The 25,131-nt window shown below is 41.4% G+C and overlaps 1 protein-coding gene across 4 annotated transcripts in view; it reads left to right on the top strand.

Annotated features, from left to right (window-relative positions):
• The window catches only part of LOC117249740 (FERM, ARHGEF and pleckstrin domain-containing protein 1-like), an 86,604-nt gene that overhangs the window by 51,899 nt on the left and 9,574 nt on the right, over positions 1-25,131 (top strand). The window contains exons 6-18 of one of the 4 annotated variants that reach the window (XM_033615433.2): positions 3,109-3,206; positions 5,417-5,531; positions 8,340-8,487; positions 8,818-8,913; positions 9,024-9,190; positions 9,282-9,350; positions 9,439-9,514; positions 9,976-10,186; positions 17,920-18,122; positions 20,362-20,451; positions 24,128-24,261; positions 24,811-24,892; positions 24,988-25,049. In XM_033615433.2, coding sequence (XP_033471324.2) covers positions 3,109-3,206; positions 5,417-5,531; positions 8,340-8,487; positions 8,818-8,913; positions 9,024-9,190; positions 9,282-9,350; positions 9,439-9,514; positions 9,976-10,186; positions 17,920-18,122; positions 20,362-20,451; positions 24,128-24,261; positions 24,811-24,892; positions 24,988-25,049 — 1,551 coding nt within the window. Of the gene's footprint in view, positions 1-3,108; positions 3,207-5,416; positions 5,532-8,339; positions 8,488-8,817; positions 8,914-9,023; positions 9,191-9,281; positions 9,351-9,438; positions 9,515-9,975; positions 12,449-17,919; positions 18,123-20,361; positions 20,452-24,127; positions 24,262-24,810; positions 24,893-24,987; positions 25,050-25,131 lie in introns of those variants that run through there. The other 3 variants (XM_033615435.2, XM_033615434.2, XM_078165924.1) reach the window with 3 other exon arrangements.

The following is a 25,131-nucleotide window of genomic DNA, read 5'->3' as shown; positions in this document are numbered from 1 at the left end:
GCTGTCTGGCCAGAATGTTTTTCAGTCCTTCAGGAGGATTTTCACACAGCTGCGTTTCAACATAAAGCAGGATTTGTTTAAATATGTTTGCATCTTGTTTTGTACTTTTCGTTGTCCCCTGTCAGCTCCTTAACATTTACAACACATTTATATCCACATGCCATAGCATCAAACATGTTTTTCTTCTTTTCTGGACCCAAACAGGATTTTTTTTTGTCATCTGGGAACCAGACTCATGAAAGCATTTGTAGCTCCAAGCCAGCTGAAAGGAGATGAATGCTCTGACCACTTTTGATCCGGAGTTTTGGGCTGTAAAAGACTAAAGTTTGCTACTGACATATTTTGATTTAAGAGTTAACTCACATCCAGCCGTATCTGGAGAAGCATCTCTTTTTTTGCCCTGTCAGCATTCAAAGATTGTTTTGGATATTTTGCCTCCTTTCCAGCTCCTTGCTCTGAAAGTGTAAAATATCAGCCACCATCTTGTCTGCCTCTCTGCTTTGTTTAGTCTGACACAGCCAGACGACTCAGTTTGTGCACGTCTAAGCTCATTCAGGACCTCAAGTTTCAGCTTCAGTGCAGCACCATTTTGCAAAACAGTTGACCTGCTTCATTTACCCGTGATGCTGTGGCTCTTTCTTACCGCCCAGCTGGGTTCACTTGAGACCAGAGCCAAGCAGGAAGTGTAGTGCCTCTCGTCTGTGAGGGGATCTCTTGAGATTGAATGCAGTTATAATCAAACCCCAGTTTTACACTGTTCACAGTCTTCATTTTTTTCAGCCATTCAGTGAAGTTACACACTGTGATTATGTCTCAGTGTGGCAGGGTCCACCATTCCCATTCTGGATTTAAACTGCCCTCACATGCTGGGGTCTCTGCAGGTCTCACCAAATTAAATTCAAGACTTTTTAATACCGTATAGAATGCATACATCTGTTTACCATTATATCACATTTTTAGTCATATATAATATCATCACAAGGATTCCTGTAAGTCTTGTAATTTGATATCTGCCACAATGTTTACTGTCCACTCTGCTACTGCTGAATCAGAGCTGTATTAAGTTACTGCTGAAAGCTGATTTTATAGCCAAGATGTCACAGGAAATATGCAGGACGAAAAGTGACATAAATACATAAATAAATAAATTCATAAAAAAATACAGAAAAAAAAGTGAAAAAATGTAGATGAATAAATAAAAAGATAAATAAATGCACAGAGAAATTTAGAAATCAACAAATAACTGCTTAAATGTATAAATAAATAAATGAAGAGGTTTAAATATATACATGCATAAATAAATGAATAGAGGAATGACTAATCTCTCAAGACAGATTCTGCAATCTACATTGTATGTAAAGGAAGAATTATTATTATTATTATTATTTTTTTTTTTTTTACCCGATGGATTTCCAGATTGAGGAATGACTAAAAAAAATGAGTAAAAAAATACATAGATATATAAATAAATAAAACAATGAATAAATGCGCAAATAAATATGGAAATAAATAAAACTGCATGAATAGATAAATAAATACAAAGGTTTAAAAATATAAATGCACAAATAAATGTGGAAATGATGAATAAATATATAAATGAATGCCCAAATGAAGAAATAAACGGAGAGGTTATGACCTCTTACCTCATTAACACATTTATTTTTGAGTCCTGTTGAATAATCAACTTTTTTTCATGTATTTATTCATACATTTATGTATATTTTATTTCTGTATTTATTAATTGTTTATTTTAATGTATTTATTGATACATTTATTTGCTTATTTGTTTGTTGTTGTTATTTTTGCGTCCTCAAGAAGAAAACGCAATGTATTTGTTGACCACCAAAAATGCAGCTACAAAACAAGACAACAGTTATCAGTCACCCAGGACTGAAATCTTAAGGATCAAAACTACAACTCCACAGGAGAATATCATCACCAGTGCAGAACGCCTTACATATTTTCCACTGATGCTGTTCGGCCCCTCAGCTGGCCAGTTTATTCCACTGATGTCATATTGTCTCGGAGTGTGCCAGCTGACTCCAGCATTAAACAGGAAGTGGGCACACAGCCTTTTCTTCTCCTTTTGTTTGGCTCGCACAGCATTTCACTGTTGTCATTGTTTCCTTTGATGGTTAATGTGGGCACAGCAGACCAAATATGAAGACGGACAGATGGAAGAAAGATCTCTTTGAAGATATATCAGGTTGATATTAGCCTTTTATTAAAAATGGGACTCAGGCCAGTCAGTGCTGCTCCAGTGTGATGGAGGGTGAGGTCTACAAATTAGATGTAATCACTGTATTTTGCAGCTTTTTTATCTTTCTCTCTCATGTTGCTGATACATTACATAAAACAGCACTTGAGTTTGAACTGGCATGATGTATTTTGCTCCAAATTGGTGCAGTGTTCCTATATAACAATATTACTCCAGGCTAAAATAAAAAGATATCAAAACTCACCAAAGCCTCATTAACTTTATAAGAGAGATAATCACGCACTTATAAAAAGGTTGAATTGGATGTCACATAAAAAGCTGCCGTGCACCATTAATCACACACTCATACACTCACAGATACAGTCTGCTATTACTCTTAATGCAGTAAGTAGAGAGCTGGTGAATCAGCCAATTTAGGGCTTTATCCTAAAATATGTAACAAATCCTTAAGAAAATACATTAGAAAAAAACAGCAGACTGAATTTATGATTGTGTTTTGTCTTTGAGCTGATTGTAGGTTTTGAGGTCAGCTGTCTCGCTGCACTAAAGTCTTCTTTATAGTGCCGTCTCTGCTGTTTCTTGACTAAAATGCTGCATCATGACCTGGCAACATGTGCATACTTATGAGATCCAGGTCATATTATAGTAGCTGACTGTATAATGATTAACAGAAAAAGGCATAAACTCAATTAGGGATTGGTCTGAAGTCAGTAGATGTAAATCAACAGCAGTGTAAATGCCAGCAGTCTGACGGTGCTTTTGACAGCCGAGTGTATAAAGCTTGCATTAACCTAATAACCTTTTTTACCTCCTTGCTTTCCAACTCTTTTCCCTCCCACACTCCTTTCTATTTCTGTCTGCTGCATCTTTTATTCTTTCTCTGTCTTTAGGTATCTGTTTGCCCTGCAGATAAAACGCGATCTGGCCTGCGGTCGTCTCATCTGTAACGACACCAGCGCTGCTCTCATGGTCTCCCACATCATCCAGTGTAAGTGCAACACACACTGTAGTTTGTTTAAAATCCATCACAGATGCTGCATGTGAAAGAAAAATAAAACACGGCTTTGATAATATAAATTTGTATTGCGCTTCACTGTTCTCACCATTTCCTCTCACACACCAGGTGACAAATATCACGCTGTAAATGCTTGAGTTAGGGTTCAATAAAGCCGCAACATACAATTAATGTCTGAATAACAAAAACACATCACTTTAACAGCTTGATGAAGCCTGCTGTTTTACATAGTCCATGTCTGACGGGACTATAGTCTCACCGTGGGACCCAGTTTAAAGGAAAAGCATGTGGAAATATACACAAACACATGACAGATTTTCCTTTGGGGGCTATTTCAGCAGCACTTACCATGGCTAGTTTAGTTGAACACTTAAAGAGGGTCTATTAAACTCTTTCTCAGGCACACTGATATTTTGGGTTTCTATGAGAGTATGTTTACATGCTTTAATAGTAAAAAAAAACCCACTATTTTGTTCATACTGTGCAGGAATGCCTGTTGTCACCCTCTGTCTCAGATTCTCCGTTTTAGCTCCTGTCTCTTTTAGCTACCCTCTCTCTGCTCTCATTGGTTAGCATTTCTGGGTCGTCCACATTTTGGCATCTCTGCACCATCATTGCAGCTGGGCAATGACAGTAATAGAGAATGGCTGTACTTTCTACCATAAAAATTGCCACTGAAAGCTTCTAAACACAGTGGGCATATGTTAAAGGTTCCCTTGACGTTAGCACATAGGTACAAGTAGCAGTGTACTTGCAACAATAACAGCACTTTCTCTCGTTAAAAATCACCAATAAAAGCTTCTCAGCACAACTGGACATTTTCGAGCAGGAATAAGGTCTGAAATTGGAGAGATATTAACAACATTGACAACCTGGATGACTATTCCCCTGATGTTAGCATGTAGCTACAATTAGCAGCATACTTGCAGCCAAGGGAAGGACTGTAACGGAGAATATTGGCGCTTTCTACTTTGAAAAATCAACAATAAAAGCTGCTGAACACAACCAGACAAGTTCCAACAGGAATATTAGCCAAAATCAGGAAGAAATTAAGAACACCAGCAACCAAGATTACATTTTCCTTATGATAGCATGATGCTATATGTAGCAGTTTACTTTGACTATGTACAGCGGCACTGTCTCCTGTTAAATATCAACAATTAAAGCTTCTTTACACATTCTGACATTTAACAGCATGATCTGAATCAGAGAGAAATGATGACGTTAGCATATAGCTAAATGTAGCGTGGGCTACGTAAGTCACCCCTGATGTCAGCTTGTCTCGCATGTATAAAAAACGCTCAGGTACTCAGAATGCTGAGCTTGAAAGCTACATACATTTACCTCATTATTTGATTTTTTTGGGCACATTTAATGTGAACATTTGACATCTTACCATTATGACAGAAATAAGTTAAAGCATAATAGCACTTATAATAACATTAATAGGAAAAGGATCTCATCCTTTGTTGGGATTCATTTCATTCCAGCAGTGCAGATTTTTACCAGTATGAGATCATGTTTCCATCTCATGTTACCCTCCTGCCCTTCTTTCTTTATTCCATTGTCTTCTCCGTTACATAAAGCATCAGTACCCCCTTTATATTTAGATATTTGAATTAAATGAACACTTTATTTTTTGCCTCCGGGCACCTGCTTGTCAAACCATCTGTCTCCGCCGCAGCAGCCCTTGTTATTCAGCACCATACCTGAAGGATGTAGAATTTATGGATTCAATTCAGTCTTGCAGACAGTGGCGGGGCCTACCGCACAGCATGCTAAAGAATATCACTTGGTTACCGTGGTAACCGTCAGTGCTGAAGCCTGTATGTGCACCTGCGGGGTGGTACAGTACAGGATGAGGGTTTATTATCGCTGGTATTGGACAGATGGGAGACGCACGCATCAGCACACTTCATCTGATCTACAGCAGGATAGATTAGGATGGGTTATGAATAAAAAAATTAAGTAGAATAGAGACAAGGAAAATAAATCAATGCATATTTACTTTTTTACTGCATTCGCTTGCACACCTGTCTTTATCTGTCTTTTAACGCTTCATCCTTATTCTGTTTTCTCACCTTTTTTTCCCTCTTCTTTGTCACTCCACATAAATAATGAATCTCACCTCTCTTCCACCTCTCTTTGTCTCCTTCTCCGTCCTCTTCTCCCCACTCCTCCAGCCGAGATAGGAGATTTTGATGAGACCCAGAGCTGGCAGCATCTCCTCCACAATAAGTACCTGCCCGACCAGGACGCCATCAGAGACAAGATCACTGAATGCCACCGCAAGCATGTGTAAGTTATCACATACATGTCCACACATGCATTCAGTGAGTGTAAAGCACAGGCACGCATGGACACAAACAGCCCAGTGTGATCTCAAGTGGACTAGACCAATAAAACCATTGCTTAGTAACATATAAATAACAACGGCTCCTGTTTTTTCCCTTTCTTTTCATATAAAGAAATATAAGTACATTCTGTATAGCAGGGAAACTCAACTTGCTTTGCCTGGGGGCCTCTTTTGCAAAATAACAGGAGGCCAGGGGCCACCGCAGCAGCCCCACACGAGTGTATGGGCGTTTCTGTGAATTGAGGACACTCTGGGCTTAGTGTGGACATACACTGGGGAGTCTGGGAGATCCTCCTCTGGCACGTTTTTTGATAAAGTAGTTGTATTTTTATGTTTTTTTATGCACCTGATGTAAATTAAAAGGTAAAAAAACTCAAATGTGAATCAATAAACATTTTCACTGTGAATTAGAAAATGGTTGGGGGGCCACGTGGCACAATATCGGGAACCACAAGTTGAGTATCACTGCTGTATAGAAGGGAGGATGTTTTTCTGTAAGCTGACGCAGAAGTTAGCACCACACTAGTTCCCTCGTCAAAAAGCCTATGGGATTTTTCCATTTTGGATTATTGCTGGAAGTTAGCTCTGTAGCAAACAAACGTTTTGTTCAGTAAGATAATCTTCACAAGTAAACACCACTTTCATGATGACTGAAGCCTAAATCCAATCGCAAGTAAAATGCTATGGTGAGGCTACAAACTAACTTACACTACCGTTGCATGACTTCACGTCACCACCATAACAAGACTGTAAAGCTGTGTTTAGCGTGGCACAGCGTGATGATGTTCTGTTGTCTCATTCAGCCACCTGTCAGCAACCGCCTTTGTTGAGACACATAGAAGCTGCAGAGTTTATAAATGGGATATGAGAACAAAATGTTTTGTTTTGTGTTTTTGAAAGAACCCAAGCCAATTTGCTCAGCTTTTAAAGGGGTAATAATATCTTGAGTAAATGGAATAGTGTCTGCTATCTAAAAACTGACCTTTCCCAGCAATTACAGGCCACTTTCCCCCTTGCCTTGCCTCCTAACTATGACTAGAAATGTGCCGTGATTACCAAGCAAACCTCCTGTCCTGTCCAAATATGGCCACTTCTGGCTTCAAAAATCCAAGATGGAGATGGCTAAAAAGCTAAAATCTTGGCTTCAAAACAGTCCACAAACCAATGGGTGACGTCACGGTGGCTATGTCCATTTTTTTTAAATATAATCTGTTGTCAATCCTAATCAATAATTTGACTTGTCTCTAACAGAAATATAGCAGTATGCTTTTTATAGAATTGCTCAGTACAGTGTTTTACCTCCACTGTGAGATTTAGGTGTACTTTTAAATTAAAGATCACCTCAAGAGATGATTTAAGGCATATTAAAATAAACTGCTTTCCTTAATAATTTGTATCTGATTTAGTGTTACACAAAAAAGTCAAATTAAGTAATACAACTACTACTAATAGTAAGCACAACTACTCCCTTTTTTTCTGTCAATTAAATATCCAAAATCTATAAATATGCAAATGTGTTTAATTTTAGAAAGTGGACACAAGACGTCTCATGCTTTTATTCTCAGTGTGCTGCAGGCTTTACGTTTCCACATGGCTCTTGTTTAAGTTGCATACTGAACCACCCAGTTACATTAGCAGCAGTGTTTATCTGTAAACAGCTGCCCGAGATTATCCTCGCTCGCAAAACAATACTGAGCCGAGCGTTAGTCTGACTAGGGATCAGTTTCTGCGTGGCGTTAAGCTTGAAGGTGTCAGGAGAAATTGTTTTCCACATAAACACACAGTCACATGCTTCCACAGCATGTCACACACACATAGATGTGTATCTGTTTATTCAAACATGAGCTCACAAACACGCCCATTACACAATTACACCCAGCCCATAATATTAAGTCTCTCTCCTGCAGTGATGTTTATCTCTTTAACCGCAACTGCTCACACACACACGCACAAACACACACTTTTAATCTCTTCCCCGCAGAGGTGGCTATCTGCAAACACGCCACATTTCACTCCCTCCGTGCCCCAGGGACCACACACTCACACAACACACCTCTCATTTACGTTATAGCTGTGCTTTCCCCGCCGCTGTTTGCAAATACATGACAAATGCATTTCCTTGTTTCCTGCCGATGCAAATCCCCCGAAAACCTCAAACTTAACCACAGATGGCAGCTGGAAACCAACCACAGACTTGTTGATTATTTGTCATGGTCACACTCTGCACCACACACTCCCCTCCTCCTCTCCAATCCCTCAGCCTCCTCGAGCCGACGCAGGAAGGAAGTGGCTAATTCAGCAGCTCATACAGGAAACAGGAAGCTATTTTCAGATTTGTGAGGAAACAAACTTCTTTTGTGGCAGATTTCTTTCCGCCCCGCAGTGGGTGCTGCCATCTGATCCCGTGGTGTATTTTAAGACTGTTTGTTGTTTCTGCACTCACAATAAATCTGGAGGAGAAACCTGGGATGGGTCGCGTCTAACAGCTTATATATACAGTACAAATAATAACACATGACCACTTGGTGAGGGGTAAATGATGACAAATCATTCTTATAATTGTTGCCATAGTAACAGCCCCAAGTGCCCACCTACATCTGTGGAGACATTTTATCGACAAGCAAACAAAACAGAAAAATAAGATGATTATGATTTTTTTTCTTATTTAAGCTTATTTTCATGAGCTGCTGATTGATTGGTACATTGATTAATGGATCATCAGTGGACTGATTGATCACTCTCCTCCACAGCGGACAGACTCCTGCAGAGTCAGACTACCAGCTGCTGGAAATTGCCCGGCGGTTGGAGATGTATGGCGTTCGTCTGCACCCAGCCAAGGACCGAGAGGGGACTAAGCTCAGTCTGGCTGTGGCGCATGTTGGGGTGCTGGTTTTCCAGGTGAATCCATAAATTCATTCATTCGTTGCGGGGTACACCCTGGACAGGTCGCCAGACTATCATAGGGCTGACACATAAAGACAGACAACCATTCACACTCACATTCACACCTACGGACAATTAAGTGTGCCTTTGATTTATAGGAATATAGATTTTGGGATATGGAAAGTATATTATTGTATGCTTAGAAACTGCCAGCAGGAGTCAAGCTGATAGAATTACTTTTGAACTTTCCGTTGAGAATTCATCCAATTTATCATTTCTCTTGTAAGATAATGACTTTTTAATGAATATTAATCAGCTCCTCATATTGTCTTCTCCTTTATTCAGGGCTACACGAAAATTAACTCCTTCAACTGGTCCAAGGTTCGCAAGCTCAGCTTCAAACGCAAAAGGTTCCTAATCAAGCTGAGAGCAGACCCCGCTGTAAGTGCATAAAGCATTTATCTTTTTCTATTTTCCCTCATTTTTTAACTCTTGTTCTCAGTCTTTTCCTTTACTCTGTCTGTACTTACATCTGCCTCTGCGTCTTCCAGCAGAACGCCCACCACGACACGCTGGAGTTTGCCATGGCCAGCAGGGATTGCTGTAAGGTCTTCTGGAAGATCTGTGTAGAGTATCACGCCTTCTTCAGGCTCTTTGAGGAGCCCAAGCCCAAACCCAAGCCCATCCTCTTCACCAGAGGATCCTCGTTCCGGTTCAGGTTAGGAAAGGACAGAAAGGGAAGGATAGGAAACAACTACTTGTCTTAAATTGCTTCTTCATCAGTTGCTTTTCTCTCTTTGTATCTGCAGCGGTCGAACCCAGAAGCAGATCATCGATTATGTGAAAGACTCAGAGCTCAAAAAACTCCCATTTGAAAGGTGAAGCTCCCCCTTTGATTAGATTATTCCAACAACGGAAACTGCAATTATTGTGTGAGACCTCATCTGTCCCCTTCTCTCTTTTCAGGAAGCACAGTAAGGTTCTGTCCAACAGCAGCATGTCCCCTCAGTCATCATCCTTCAGATCGCAAGTGCCAAAAGAGGTGATGCACACTTTAAAGGAATACTTTAGGGAATACTTTAGCCCACCAAACTTTGTTTTCTGGCATGCCTCCATGGTGAATGGAAAATCCAAACACTGAGAAAAGTCTTTATGACACTGACCTTTATTCCCCCATAGTCTTGTTTCTTTGCTTGCATTAGTTTTAATTTTCTGTCTAACTGGTGGTACACATCTGCAGATGTTTTGTGTCTGTTTTTATTTCTTCTTTCTATCTCTTAAATCTGGAGCTGCTCTGTGGCCAAAAGTACAAAGCTGTTTTTGTCCCAAGCAGCTCTGGGCAGTGAGTGTGTTTCAGTGTGTGCTTTCTCTTTGCCCTCTTTATTCAGAGTGAGGAATTCACTTTAATGAGCCCAGTTAAATTGGAGTTTAAAAGGCTTCTTCTCAACTGTCTCCTTTTGTCTTCCTCAACCCGTTGCTCTTCTTCCCTTCCCTCATTCACAGAGTGCCATGTGTGTCCAGTTGGCAGACCAGCCTGACTCAACCAGACTGAGCCATCGAGCTGAATGCAACAGCGCGGAGGAGCCTCCAGCGGCCACATCAACCACCAATGGCTTCCACGATATCCTGGCAGCGCCCGGCTCAGACCCGGTTCAGCCCCGACAGAACCACCATGGCACTGGATCAGCGCCGGACTCACAGTTCCTCCAACCAGGTCCATCCTGCAGGGCAAACAAAGGCAGCAACTCTTCTATTCCTTACATAGACTGCAGCGACATAGACAGTGAATGTGATGTGACAAAAAACAACAGGGCTCCCAGGGGCCACAGCACCACAAACAACAGCAATGCGGATGAGCCTCGTGTGTATGATATTAAGCAAGGAGGTAGCAGTAGCAATGGGGGGCAAACTGGAAGTCTGTTTGGGGCTGTAAATGGGTTCTACCACACCAATCACCAGGGGCTGATGCAACAGCATCAACAGCAGCAGCAAGGTATGCTGGGTAACAGAAGTGCTGTAGATCAGTCTCCAGTGTCTAACAAGTTTAACGGGAGTCATGAGCTTACAGATGAGGAAATTCTGACCAACGGGGGTTCATTTCATGGCCGCCTGCCACTCCACAGTACGCTGCTGGACGAAATCTTTCAGGGTCGAGACAAGCGAGGCGCAGCGGCAGGGCGACCGTTAGGCACTGGGACTCGTAGTCAGTGCTCCAGCCCGGTGGTCAGCAGCTTCCACCACCGCACTAGCTCTCTCAGTCACTCTGAGATGACTAATGGTCACAGCCAGCAGCGCTCAGCCCCACGTTGGGATGATGGCGGCCATTATTTCAGTAAACGTCCAGGAGTCATCCCAGTGGAGACTCCCGCTCCCCTGCCGCCATCCCAGCCACCAAACCACTACGGTAGCTACTCCCCGATCACCCCAAACCGCACACCGCCACATTTCGCCAAACCATATCACAACAACAACATGCGAAACCGCTCTGATACTGATCCGTTCATTCTCAGCCAGCTGACATCCACCCCCATCCACCAGCATGACCCTCACCGCTCCGGGCTGCATGCCCAAGCACCATGTTCTGCCCCAGTGGAGCGGAGAATGATTATAACTAACGGCAATCATGCAGGGAACCTCATGGTTCCAGGTCAGGTGCGCTCCAACACGGTGCAGCGGTTGTTCGGCCGTCAGGGAAAGCCCAATAACAACCCCACTCGTAACAACAATGTAAACCAGCCGGTCCAGATGATCGACGGATCGACCAGCAGCGGCACCGACACCAGCGACACAGAGTCAGACACTGGTAGCAGCGCGTACAGCCAGCCATTGATGTACGGCAACCCTGTTGCTGTTAGCTCGATGAATTCGGTGAACTCGAACGGCGTGAACTCATCCCCGCTGCCTCGGAGCAAGTTCTCCTTTGGGAGTCTCCAGCTGGGGGAGGGTGAGGATGGTGAGGGAGAGGAGGAGGAAGGGTGCTACCGCTTTAATGAGGAAGATATAGGAGGGCGAGTTTTCAGCTGTTGAAGGGTAGTTCGGGCTCATTTTTAAACATTGTCATTCCCAACAAATATAATCCTGTTACGTCACAATGGTAACATCTCAGTTTAGTGTAGAGCAGGGCTGGGCGATGTAAATCAAATATCCCAATATTTTTGACCAGATACCTCGATATCGATATTGTGACAATATTGTTGGGTTTTTACAAAATATTTGCACAATGAGTCTGTTGATATATCACGATCAGTAATGCTGATACATTAACTAAGTAGGTGAAGGCAAAAGTAGAAAAGTCCAATAAGTTTGGAAAATTACATCACTTTACTGTAATGCAGTCTTTCAGGGTGCTTTCACACCTGTAGTGCGGTTCATTTGGTCACTGCGTCCTCAGACCCATCTGGGGAAATCAAGTTCTGGTGACGACCATAAGTTCATGCAGCACTTTAACGCTTCTGATGTTTGGGTTCTTTGGAGTCACAAAGAGCTCACACAGAAAATATTTATTATAGTCAAGCATAGCATCGTTGATTATAGTTACCAGTGGGCTATTAATAGACTGCAAATCAGCGGCACATTTTGAGTAATGACATAGAAACAGGATGTAAAGGAGGTATTTTATACAGCTTTACATGGCCTTTAGAGTCAGTTATCAGATAGCGGACAAATTTCACAATCAGCAGATGATTTGCTCGTACTTCATCTTTTGAAGTCACGCTAAAATCACATATCTGCTCTCGTAAAATCCTGTGGATGGTTGGTTTGCTTTCACAGGATAAATAAACCACACTGGAGTCTATTTGGAAACGGACTGAGACCCACTTTTTCAAGCGGTTGTTCGATCCACACCTGGGTTCGATTGACAGCTTTCACACCAGGCTAAAAGAACTGTACTAACCAGGCAAACAGACCTGAGTTTGATTTAACGGAACCAAACAGGTTAGGTGTGAAAGCACCTTAAAACCAGGAAAAGACAAAATCTAATTGATATTGATATACTGCCCAGCCCTAATAACCTACAGATAATCTACTGTGTAAAGCTACAGGTGTGTAGCCACCTAGCTACTGGTAGTTATTGACATAGAGGAAGTACACAACTGTGAATGGCGATGCTATAGAGTTAGTCCACCTGTTTACCCTAGGCTGGCTATGATACACAACAAACTCTCATTTTGTACAAAGGTTCTAACACGTTTTTGGAGTCTGAAAATTGACATTTCTCACATGTGTTGTGGGTTTGTTAACTGTGAATACTTACTTTTAGATTAGTCGGTAACCTTATTATTGAATTTTGTATGCAAACTGCTGACTTTAATCTAGCCTTACACATAGTAAACACTTTGGCTGGCTGTTTGTCAGAGGGAGAATCAGTCCTAGAAGCCTGGAGGCACCTCAGCCAGTTTTCTGTACAGCTAAAGAATCAATCCACTGTAGGTCACCTTCCTTACAATGTGCCATAACTGTATATTCAGTGTAGATGTATGTGCAGATGAAAGATGCTATGTAGGGATGTTAGGAAATCTAAAGGAAGACATTCATGTGTAGAATCGTAGATTTTGTGGGGAAGATTATTTCTGCAGTTCTTCCTCATTATATTCAAGAATCATTTGATAGCATTCATGTCTGTAATCTGTTAAGGACAAAGTAGGATTCTGCTGATTGTAGCTCACTTTTTGTAAATTCTTGTTGTTGAGATATTAAGGTGTTGAAGCACGAGTTAAATAGGTTTTAAGGTGGCGTTGATAGCTTGTTCTGAAAGCTGTTGACTTTCTTGGTCATTATCCCTTAATCGAGCTCTTGTTTGTAAGAATATTTAGTGTCCTAATGTAACTTTGACTCTCATTATAATTATTTCACTCTTGTCGTGTGCAATAGGAGGGCTTTAAGATAATAGCTGGTGTTCATTAAGGGATTTAAATGGAGGTTTAAAGGGGGAAACTATCTTCCGTCAGATGTTATATAGAGTTTGTGGTTGTGTTAAGGATAAGACGGATTGTTGAGCTGAGAGATATTCCCCTTTGATTGTACAGAATGTTCTTGGTAGACAATGGATTGTAGAGTAGTTCACTTAACTTGGTAGTTAAATGTGTGATGCTGTCTGCCGGCGGAGGAACGCTGTAGCTAGCGGCCGATCTGCCTTTCTCCTTTTGGGCCGAGCTGATTTTCTTCGGAGCACTTTCTTCACGCTTCCACTTCTGTCCGTCTGTCGTGAGCAACTTGCACTGTAATTTGGATGTTTGTTGTAGAGACTTTTTATAGTAATTCTCTTTTGTATTTACAGTTAGTGGAAGTATTTGAATAGATTTGCATCAATTAAAATGTTAGGGAGAGTATGAAGACCCTAACTTTTTATATTTGTATTTTTGATAATAACTGAATCTCCGTGTGTTTCTACATATCTAATGGAGATGCATCCTGCTGGCTGGTTATTTTTCATTTCTTTCTATCTTTGTTTTTTCTTTCTTACACACACACACAATAAGTAATAATCAAACACGCCAACCATCGTCCTTAAACCTGTGACCATCCACAGCTGTCTGCTTTGCTTGGCTCAGCCCCTGGCATGCACCACAACCACACACAAAACAGAATCAGGTAGCTCACTGTTGTTATCTTTCACTTGCTTTGGATGCTGTTCTCTCTTCTGTTACAGTGACGTTTATTGAAGGTGTGCTGGCACTTCATCCCCCAATCACTGTCATTTGCTGGCTGTCTGCTCACTGCAACACATGCTTTCTTGTTTTCTGTAAATGCCGACTAGTATGGAGGATGGAAAATATGACGTAGTAGTATCAACAAATAAATAAATGTATTAATAAATACAGGAATAAATAAATTAGGAAATAAATATATGAGTAAAAAAGGCAGGAATAAAAAAAAATACAAATAAATATGGTGATAAATTCAGGGGTTAAAAAATCAGGAATAAAAAAAACACATAAATAAATATTGAAAAAAATAAAGAAGTAAAAAAAAATCAGCAATAAAAAAACATGAATAAATAAATATATAAATAGAGACAGTAATAAATAAAATCAAAAACAAATACAGGAGTAAAAAAAAAAAAATTGGAAATAAATTTAGGAGTAAAAGAAATAAATTCACGACCAAATAAATAAACACAAAAATAAATGTATAAATACAGACAGGAGTAAATGAAATCAGAAACAGTAAAAAAAGTAAATTCGGAAATAGATACAGGAATTAAAAAAAACCCACATATATAAACAAATATATAAACAAAGACAGGAATATGGAGTGAATACAGAAATAAAAAACAACAACAAAATAAGTAAATATATATATATAAATAAATAAATACAGACATAATTAAAGAAAATTAATATCAAAATAAATAAATATATACATAAAAAGGAATTAAAATACAGAAATAAATACATTTTAAAAAACAACAGTTGAAATAGATATGGAAATAAATAATTATAAACACATAAATAATTAAATTTAATCATTAAAAAGGCCCTAACCTCTGCATTTATTTCCCCATATATGCATATTATTTCAGCATTATCTATCTGTTTCTGTATTTCCGGACTTTTACACATTTATTTATTCCTGTATTTATTTTTCAACCTCCATAGCTAGCAGTACAAATGTTATTGTTAATTAGCATGCATACATTTCTGAATTTGGAACTAAAGACACTTATGAATGATTGACTCACAGTGCATAAAAATCTAAAATGAAATTGTACATATTCAGAATGAATTAGGAAACTATATGAAATCTGAGGTGGATTTTTAATTGACCTTGTCAACCACTTTTCCATGAGTATACTATAAATGAGGGGGCCATAGTGCTCCCTTAAACAGTGATTTAAGGGGTTTAATGTACTTAATTTGGATTAAATGCCATCAGCATCTCATCATGTGTAGTTACCTTCTAAAGCCAAACAACCTTTTCTTTCCTCAGAGCTTCTGCTTCTTCCTGGAACAAATGTTCATGCTTTGTAAATGCACTGTTTTTAAGCATGTCAGTGGTGAAAAGTTTCTTTTTCTTTACTCTTGAGTGCATGTTAACCAGGCGAGCGATGTCGCTGCTTTTCTGTCATTCTGCTCTGTTTTTGCTCACATTGGTGTTTGTGTCGCGGGGCTCAGAAATGGTTTCAGATGTCTGAGAAGCATTCGGTGCAGTGTAACACAAACGTAACAACTCTACAAGTGTGCAGGTTTCCTGTTTTCCTTCTTCACCTCTCGTGGGATGTTGCAGCTTTCATGCCACCGTCATGATTAATTCACTGCACCTTGTCTTTCTCAAATATTGAGCAACCATTTGTGTTTTTGCCCCAAGTTTCTTCGCTGTGCACAAAAACAGACTCAACTCCAGTGTTTTTTGATAACGGAGAGCGAGAGGGCGGAGGGAGACAGACACAAGTAAAGTTAAGCTCAATGCAAACGTAAGTGTGGAAACAGATTTCTTTGAGAGGCATTCTGTAAGGTGTGAAAGTCTGAGTATTGTCAGAAGATGGACGCACATATACACATTAACACTGGAGCTGAGTCGTCTTCTTTTTCACTTTCACCAAATAGCACTTGCAGCATTCCATTGATGCTTTTTGTAATTGTAATGAAGTGTACATACAGTAACAGACTCCTAGATTGTGATTTTGTACTCATATTGTAATTTGTATGTTAATGAAGTTAATCAGAGCCAAATCTTTTAGGTTTAAAAGGTAAATGATTGTAGTCTCTTCTGCGGTATGCACGCTGTGATCATGTTTGACTGATATCGGGCTGCTTAAAGCAAATAGCTTGACATTTTGGTAAATTATACTTACTGGATTTAATGCCAAGAGACCCAATAAGCATATTTCCCAACGTGTCAAACTACTTTCTTTAATTTCGATTATTTAAAAGGTATAAGGTGGCGCTTTAGCATCTCATCTGTGCTTCTCTTTCTGTTTACATAACTCACTTTTACTGACTGACTTCTTTTGAAAGAATACAAACTTTTTCTGGCTGTTTCTGATTTTCAGATTTGCAGCAGTTTTGCAGCATCTCTAAAGCATAAAATCACGACAAATACTTTCAAAACTGCTGCAAATGTAGCTGAAGAACCGCCAAGACGGCTTTATATTCTTCACAAAAGAAAGGCATTAAAATGACCATCTTTCCCTTAACGCACACTCTCTGTATGGCCTACAGTCGCACTGACTCACTGGTTTTCTTTGTAACACTTTGTATGCACACCTGTCCTTTTTATTTTCATTGCAAAACACCCGCTGGATTTTATTTTCTTGTGACTTCTTTGAGGTTTTATTTCTTTACCCTTCATCTCTCTTTTTAACACTGTAACTCTGTGCACTAGTGTCAATAAAAAAACGACTTTGTATGTCTGAAGAAAAGGGACTCCAGAATTTTCTGTAGCAAGATCCGATGTGTACCCCCCTCCCTCAAACACACCCACATCCCACCCATCAACCTGCCTGAATCCTGACCCCACCCACCCCTGTCTTGTGTCGTGGTAGCTAGCCTGTAGAGTAGAGGTTGTCCGTTTTTTGTTCGCTTGTTGTGCATGTGCACACGTGTCTGTCATGTTCTCCAGCTCGTGGTGTGTGTTTTGTCGTAGTAGTCAAGTTCTTTTATAGCACACGCCGTCACAGATCTGCACTCAGTGGTTGCCATGGTTTTACCCATGATCCAGTTTGGTGTGTAAGAGTGGACTCTTTGGAAACTTTGAACCTGGGCAAGTATACAGTCACAACTTAGTACCATGTAGTAAGTAGCTGTAGTGAAAGTAGATTTCAACTACAATCAGATCAGACTCCTTTCAGAAGACAAATGATTTTAGGCATCATGTCTGTTGTGCATTGTAGGGGAATTTTTTTAAAAAAAGCTAATATAGTCCTCATGGATGCATATATATTACATTTTCTACTTGACATTTTTATATGCATGACTGCATTGTTTCTTTTGACCCTTATAATGCACACTGACTTGTATAATCCATAGCTCCTTACTAACATCTGCTTAACATTTACCGTTATTTTTCCTTTTTTTACTGTTTTTTAATCATGTTTTAGCTGAGAATCCAAGTAGAGAACTACAGTAGCTGTAGCCTCCCTCAGAGCTGAGTGATTGTAGCATTTCTGTCATGCCTGAACATGACAGCTGACCCGTAGATTCAGATTGATTGTGTAGCAAACCTCGAAATTTATCGCCATGCACTCTGTTACATTTAGAGGAATCATTTGGGGATTTTGAGCTTCTGAATGCAGGGATGTAGAAGCCTTTTCCTCCACTGAGAAGTGTCTGAGGAAAGAATGAAACCGTCACCATGAGAATTAAATGATAAGGAGGATGGCAGTGAATTTCATGAGAGTACAGGATTACCATTTTCTCCTTTATCTCACTCTCTGTTCTGTTCCTCTCCCCCCTCGTCTCGTCTCCCTCCTCTTTCCATTTTTCTATTTTTACTCTCCTCCTCCAGACAGTCCCGGTTCAGAGGACTCCCCGATGGGAAGTCCCCATGTGGTCGTTAACGGCAACGGCTCTGTAAATGGACAGGGGATGGGCGGTATCGGTGTCTTGGGTCAAAGTCCTGAGGGACGGCAGCTATCGCCTCTCACCAGCCCGCTGCTCACTGACGCCGGATGTGTCCGCAACGATGATGAAGACGAGGCGAGGAGGAAGGTAGATATAAAAACAGGGAAAATCTGACATATTAAACAGATAAAGTGAATAACATTGATTATCTCATTACAGTGCAATGTTCTGCTTGGAAACCTTGGGTCCTGGCATTCATGTGGATGCCACCTGACACACACCACCTACCCAGACACCATAACAGACAAATTACCCACCCCCCAACAGAACAATGCACCGTGCCACACGGCAAATACTACTCAGGAATGTAACAAAGCACGTGTCAAAGAGCTCAAGGCATCAACCTGGCCTCCAAATTCCCCAGATCCCAATCTGATCAAGCACCCATGGGACGTGCAGCAGGTACCCCAGAGGCAAGTCCAGGGTGGGGCCTCCTCAGACTTGGACTTGCATCAGACTTGGCTCTGACCTGTGAAGGCACAGACACAGGACCTCTAGGGGTGTCTCCGTTGTCTGCAACTGGGACAAAGGTGGCGGATCCTTTGAGTCCTATGGGTTGAGATGTCAAGTCGACGCTTTGAGCTCTTTGTAACATTCCTTGAGCAGTTTCTGCAGTGCGACATAGCTTCCTCCAGGGTGGGTGCAATGGTGTTTGGGTAGGTGGTGCGTGTAAAGTACGGTTGCTTCAATATACTGTGTGATGTATACCGAGCTATGCAAATTGACGGTTATCATACTTGGGTATTTACAGTAGGAGAATCTCACCTGTGCATGTGCATTCCTTTCCTCTTTGACTGCCTGTCAGACTTTTTACACATACATCCATAAAAAAAATCGATTCAAGTTTCAATTGTACCTTGGCTAAGTCCCACCCCCGGATGCGGACTGGCCAATCATAACGTAGCATCGGGCCGGCTCAGACCAGGATCTGACAACAACACAGCTGTGCTCCATTGACAGACTTACTTTGCTTTCAGGCTGGATTTGTGGATTTGGAGCTAAATGTTGTGCCTGGGGCACGTTGTGTATTAATGATACTCGTTACCTGGAGAGGTTGGAAAAAGATATACGTTTCTTCCCTGTTCCAAAACCAAAATCAGACCCTGAAAAGTGTAGGGTTAGCTAGCTAGCTACTGAAGATATAGCCTACTGAATGTATACACATGCTGCTTTTGCTTCTTAATGATTATAACAGTGAAACAAAGACTGACCCTGCTGTACAGGAACCAGTGAAGGGAAGCAGGGAAACTTTGCTGATATTCAATCAGCTGTGTGTCATCACAGTGTGCGCAGATGAATGTTGTTTGATTTCCCCCAGAGATCCAGGTCCAGCTGCTGGCAGCAGCACGGAGGTGAAGCCAAACACCATTCATCTGCACACACTGTGATGCCACACAGCTGGTTCAATATCAGTGAAGTTTCCCTTTATATTCATTGTCTTGTGTGGCGATCAGCAGTGATGTGGTGGTTCACTTTCACACTGTGATCTGTAGCCTATAGTTCGGCTTTAGCTTCTATCTATCTTTGTCTTTTTAACCTGTTGTTGCTGCTGAGTCAGTTTGACATCCTGGATATATCCTTCAAACACAGACTGCAGACCCCTCTGTCTGCTTCTCTCTGGAAGCACTGTTTCATTTGTCCAAAAATATGATAATATTTCTTCAGGGAGTGCAGTTAGTTACAGTGTGGGCTCCATGCTTACTCTGACAGCTTGTCGGACCATCACAAAGGGGCGGGGCTTAGCGAAAGGTCAATTATAATGAAGTATTGCCATAAAAATTTAGCTGTAGACCCACGTTGTGTGAACTTAATCTGTCCCAGTTTACTAAATTTAAGAGCATGTCTGATCCAGGACTCATGAAGGAGAGGTTGACCTCCAACAAAGAAATATTAGTCATCTCACCAATAACATGAAGAAGGCCACAAGGTCTGCTGTAATTCTTGGCTGGACCGCCGTATGTGGTATTACCCCAAACAGTGCTGTTGATGCAGTTGGATCAAAGGGCACCTGCTAACATTTCAAAAACACTGGACCAAAAGAGAAGGGCAAGACCAAAACATATGAATCACTGAGGCAGGAGCTTGTCCACATCTGTCACTCTGTCAACAGGGTTAGTATCAGAATGAATTTGAGAACGCATATTTGGCCCACATGAATAAAAGTGGACCCAGAGAGGAGCATGATCCCATAGATTATTGATGGTGTTTTGATAATAAGGAACTCTTGAGGAGAGAAAATTCTCTCATATCCACATGAGATGATACCTCTTGATGTCAGGGGTGGTAATAAAAAAAAGCATGATGTCATCTTTCTGTTTTTGTCCAGAAGTTCCCCACAGACAAAGCCTACTTCATCGCCAAGGAGCTGTTGACCACAGAGCGGACCTACCTCAAAGACCTGCAGGTCATCACAGAGGTAAGGAGGATGAGTGTTTGCTGTCATGTCGATGCTAACTGCACGTTCGTTCTCAACCGAACGATAGAGAGAAGAAAAAACTTTAATAAGCCGTCTGTGTTAAGACCAGGAGCTCATCTGGCCAAGTGTAAACACATCCCCTTGAGTATACACCCCCAGAGACGCAACGAGCCAAGTTTGGTCACTTTAAAGCCGTGTTGCTGGAATAGTGAGTCAAAGCTGGTTATTTAAAGCTGGACATTTTGAGCTGAAGTCCGTCTTGTAAAAGCTCACGTGCTGGGGCGATGAGTCAGAGCTGATTTGTGCTGGAAGTTGGTGTTTTTACAGCTTCATTGTTGGGAAAGTTAAACCAAAATCACAAGCTGATGGTCTTTTCTGTCATGTGACATTAATATTACATTAGATTACCAGACCAGCCTTCTGTTCCAGTGTTTGGACTGTTTCACTCACATCCCGAAAATGGGCTTTTATGTGCATTTAGTTTGGCCCAGGACATAAAACTGAGGTTAAACATCTGAAGCTTTATGGGAATATTTCTGTGCAGGACAGATGACAGCTTCCCTTTGAGCATGTTTCAGTTGTGCTTTTTAAATGACATTCTCTTTTGTTTCTCACAATGCATGTGTTATAATTCACCTCCTTTTAAAGTCTGCAAACTTGTGTCCTGTTTGGTCTTTACACAGACCCTTAGCTCCTGGCTCTTTAGTTTACAAGTAAAACCACTCTCAGACTCGCTCTGCATGCATAAATACAACATCTGCATCTTAAATCCTGGGATAAAAGTGCAGCTTAATGTGGGTCAGACTTTGTCTTCGCTGTTTATGGGATTCAACTTGTGTGTTTTTACTGTCTGTTACTGACACAGAAGGGGAAAATCAGCAGCAGGAGGGCAGTAAACAGAGGTTTAAGCACCTGCCTGCATTACCTTAATGGTATTAGGCTGACCTATGACCTTGCTGTGGAGGCAGAAATATCATATTCCCCTCTGCCGTGTCTTTTTCACCCTCTCAGCTGTTTTTCTTCCCAACAGTAGTTTCCACCCTTCTTTGATGTGGCAGGAAGGCGTGCGCTGGCGCTTTATAAACCCTCTTAAATATTTTCTTTGGCTGGCACCGCTGAGGCCTGAGATCCCACACCCTCTCCTCCCTCCTCCGTCTCTTCTCTCGCTGTCACCCTCCCCTCTCTCCCACTGGGTCCTTCTGTGAAACAGCTGGACGGCCTCCTGTCCGTGCTGGCTGTCATAATCGTGTGTGATTTACTCTGAAGGGGAATATAACACCTCTGTGTCAGGGGGGTGGAGTGCACTCACTCAGGGCCAGGAGGGTCACAGTGTGTGTGCGAGCTGATGGTTATCCTTGGTGCAAACAAATGTCATTGTGCTCTCTAGTCGAATCAGTCATTCTGACCCACCAACCTGTAGTGATGGCCAAATGAAGCCTCATGAAGCATTTTCTTTATTTTCTGAGCCCACTAGATGGCACTCATGGCTTAAAGAGAGAGGCTCAAAGAATGGCAATTCAGTGTCCTTCTCATTCAATGCGTTTTCTTTATTTTCATGACTATTTACATTGTAGATTCTCACTGAAGGCATCAAAACTATGAATGAACACATGTGGAGTTATGTACTTAACAAAAAAAGGTGAAATAACTGAAAACATGTTTTATATTCTAGTTTCTTCAAAATAGCCACCCTTTGCTCTGATTACTGCTTTGCACACTCTTGGCATTCTCTCCATGAGCTTCAAGAGGTAGTCACCTGAAATGGTTTCCACTTCACAGGTGTGCCTTATCAGGGTTAATTAGTGGAATTTCTTGCTTTATCAATGGGGTTGGGACCATCAGTTGTGTTGTGCAGAAGTCAGGTTAATACACAGCCGACAGCCCTATTGGACAACTGTTAAAATTCATATTATGGCAAGAACCAATCAGCTAACTAAAGAAAAACCAGTGGCCATCATTACTTTAAGAAATGAAGGTCAGTCAGTCCGGAAAATTGCAAAAACTTTAAATGTGTCCCCAAGTGGAGTCGCAAAAACCATCAAGCGCTACAACGAAACTGGCACACATGAGGACCGACCCAGGAAAGGAAGACCAAGAGTCACCTCTGCTTCTGAGGATAAGTTCATCCGAGTCACCAGCCTCAGAAATGGCAAGTTAACAGCAGCTCAGATCAGAGACCAGATGAATGCCACACAGAGTTCTAGCAGCAGACCCATCTCTAGAACAACTGTTAAGAGGAGACTGCGCCAATCAGGCCTTCATGGTCAAATAGCTGCTAGGAAACCACTGCTAAGGAGAGGCAACAAGCAGAAGAGATTTGTTTGGGCCAAGAAACACAAGGAATGGACATTAGACCAGTGGAAATCTGTGCTTTGGTCTGATGAGTCCAAATTTGAGATCTTTGGTTCCAACCGCCGTGTCTTTGTGAGACGCAGAAAAGGTGAACGGATGGATTCCACATGCCTGGTTCCCACTGTGAAGCATGGAGGAGGAGGTGTGATGGTGTGGGGGTGTTTTGCTGGTGACACTGTTGGGGATTTATTCAAAATTGAAGGCACACTGAACCAGCATGACTACCACAGCATCCTGCAGCGACATGCCATCCCATCCGGTTTGCCTTTAGTTGGACGATCATTTATTTTTCAACAGGACAATGACCCCAAACACACCTCCAGGCTGTGTAAGGGCTATTTGACCAAGAAGGAGAGTGATGGAGTGCTGCGGCAGATGACCTGGCCTCCACAGTCACCGGACCTGAACCCAATCGAGATGGTTTGGGGTGAGCTGGACCGCAGAGTGAAGGCAAAGGGGCCAACAAGTGCTAAACACCTCTGGGAACTCCTTCAAGACTGTTGGAAAACCATTTCAGGTGACTACCTCTTGAAGCTCATGGAGAGAATGCCAAGAGTGTGCAAAGCAGTAATCAGAGCAAAGGGTGGCTATTTTGAAGAAACTAGAATATAAAACATGTTTTCAGTTATTTCACCTTTTTTTGTTAAGTACATAACTCCACATGTGTTCATTCATAGTTTTGATGCCTTCAGTGAGAATCTACAATGTAAATAGTCATGAAAATAAAGAAAACGCATTGAATGAGAAGGTGTGTCCAAACTTTTGGCCTGTACTGTATGTCACAGTTAACCTGGGCGGATGGAGGTTGTCGGGCGAAAGGCCAAATCAGCCTCAGTCTGCAGTCTTCAACTTGTATTTGCTTTTCATGTAGGTGAATGAGGAAAAGTCACTTTCACAGAGATTAGTTGTTGGAATCATGTCTAAGCCCTTTCCTAAATTATTTACCATCTACACTGTAACTAATGATTCTTTGATTATCAGAATAGTGATAGATCTTGTCCTGTCGCCCACAGATTCTGTAGAAACATATCTGTTTATAGAAATAGATTAATTGCCCATCCAGACTTAATAAAAATGCTTAAAATCCCTCCTTAAACTTGTGTATTGCTTTACTCTGGACCCACTTGCATCTTGCTTCCTTTAATGTGGCTCTCACATGTCACTGTAAGAACCGTCAAACTCGAACTGTTGGTCCGAATCGGAAAATTTAAATGTCAGATCCTCCTCTTTTTTAATCTTAATTTTGCAAGTGATGCATGTTTTCTGTTTTTCCACATGCCCACATGTGTAATCAATGTTGTATTTCTGTCTCTGCCTGTTGTAGTCCTTCCAGAGCGCTGCGGGGAAAGACGAGGCCTTCCCAGACTCTGTGAAGAACCTGATTTCTGCCAACTACGATCCCATCTACACGTTCCACCAAGGATTCCTCAAAGAGGTGGAGCAGCGGCTGGCTCAGTGGTCCGTATCTGTCTGTTCTCATTCAGAAAACTGAAGTTTGTTGCATTTCCACGGAGACAGAAAGTGATTACAGACAGGAGCATTGTATCATGGCTCACCATGCAGAAAAACATCCATTCCACTGTAGTGTCTCATGTGTACCATGTTGCAGTGTCTCCAAGAAGCTTTTCTAATTTGATGCATCATGTTTCACAATAATATGATGAAAAACTTCAAAGAAGAAGCACAAATAAGGGGATTTAATGTGAGTGAGCATGGGAACTAATTGTGCACAGTCTTCATTTCCTCCTATGGGAATCTTGTCTGTGTTATTTCTGTAATGACATACAGGAGGAGACACACACTCAAACACACACACACACACACACAAACCTTGTTTTTGGAGAGGGCCCAAGGATTTGCTGGTAAGATGAATGGGATTGTGGGAATTGAGTGAAGATTTTCCAGTGCTGTGTGGGAGAAATGTAGCTGTAGCCTGACACCTACTGGTGAATAGGTGTTACTGTACATGAAAGAAGCGCTCCAATTAATGTGTGTGCTCTTCTTTAGGGAGGGTCGTTCTAATGCCCACATTAAAGGAGACTATCAACGAATTGGTGATGTTCTCCTGAAGAACATTCAGGGTCTGAGGGTAACTATACCTCACTCTTATTATTTTCTTTTACACCATAAACCTTCAGATGTAAGTAGACACTCTCTCAATCATTCTTTCATTTGCGTCTGCAGCAGTTGACAGTTCATCTTCAGAAACACTCAGAGTGCCTGGTGGAACTGGAACGCGCCTGCAGGTAGGTGAATACAGGTGTCAGAAAGGCTAACACCAGTACCATGCCATGTAGGAGCTTTTTGAAAAGCAGCATTTCCCCTCCT

The sequence above is a fragment of the Epinephelus lanceolatus genome, chromosome 24, assembly GCF_041903045.1.
Source record: "Epinephelus lanceolatus isolate andai-2023 chromosome 24, ASM4190304v1, whole genome shotgun sequence".
In the NCBI taxonomy this organism is placed as follows: Eukaryota; Metazoa; Chordata; class Actinopteri; order Perciformes; family Serranidae; genus Epinephelus; species Epinephelus lanceolatus.
The sequence above is the reverse complement of the archived record's forward strand: the minus strand, read 5'-3'. Positions and strand labels throughout refer to the sequence as shown.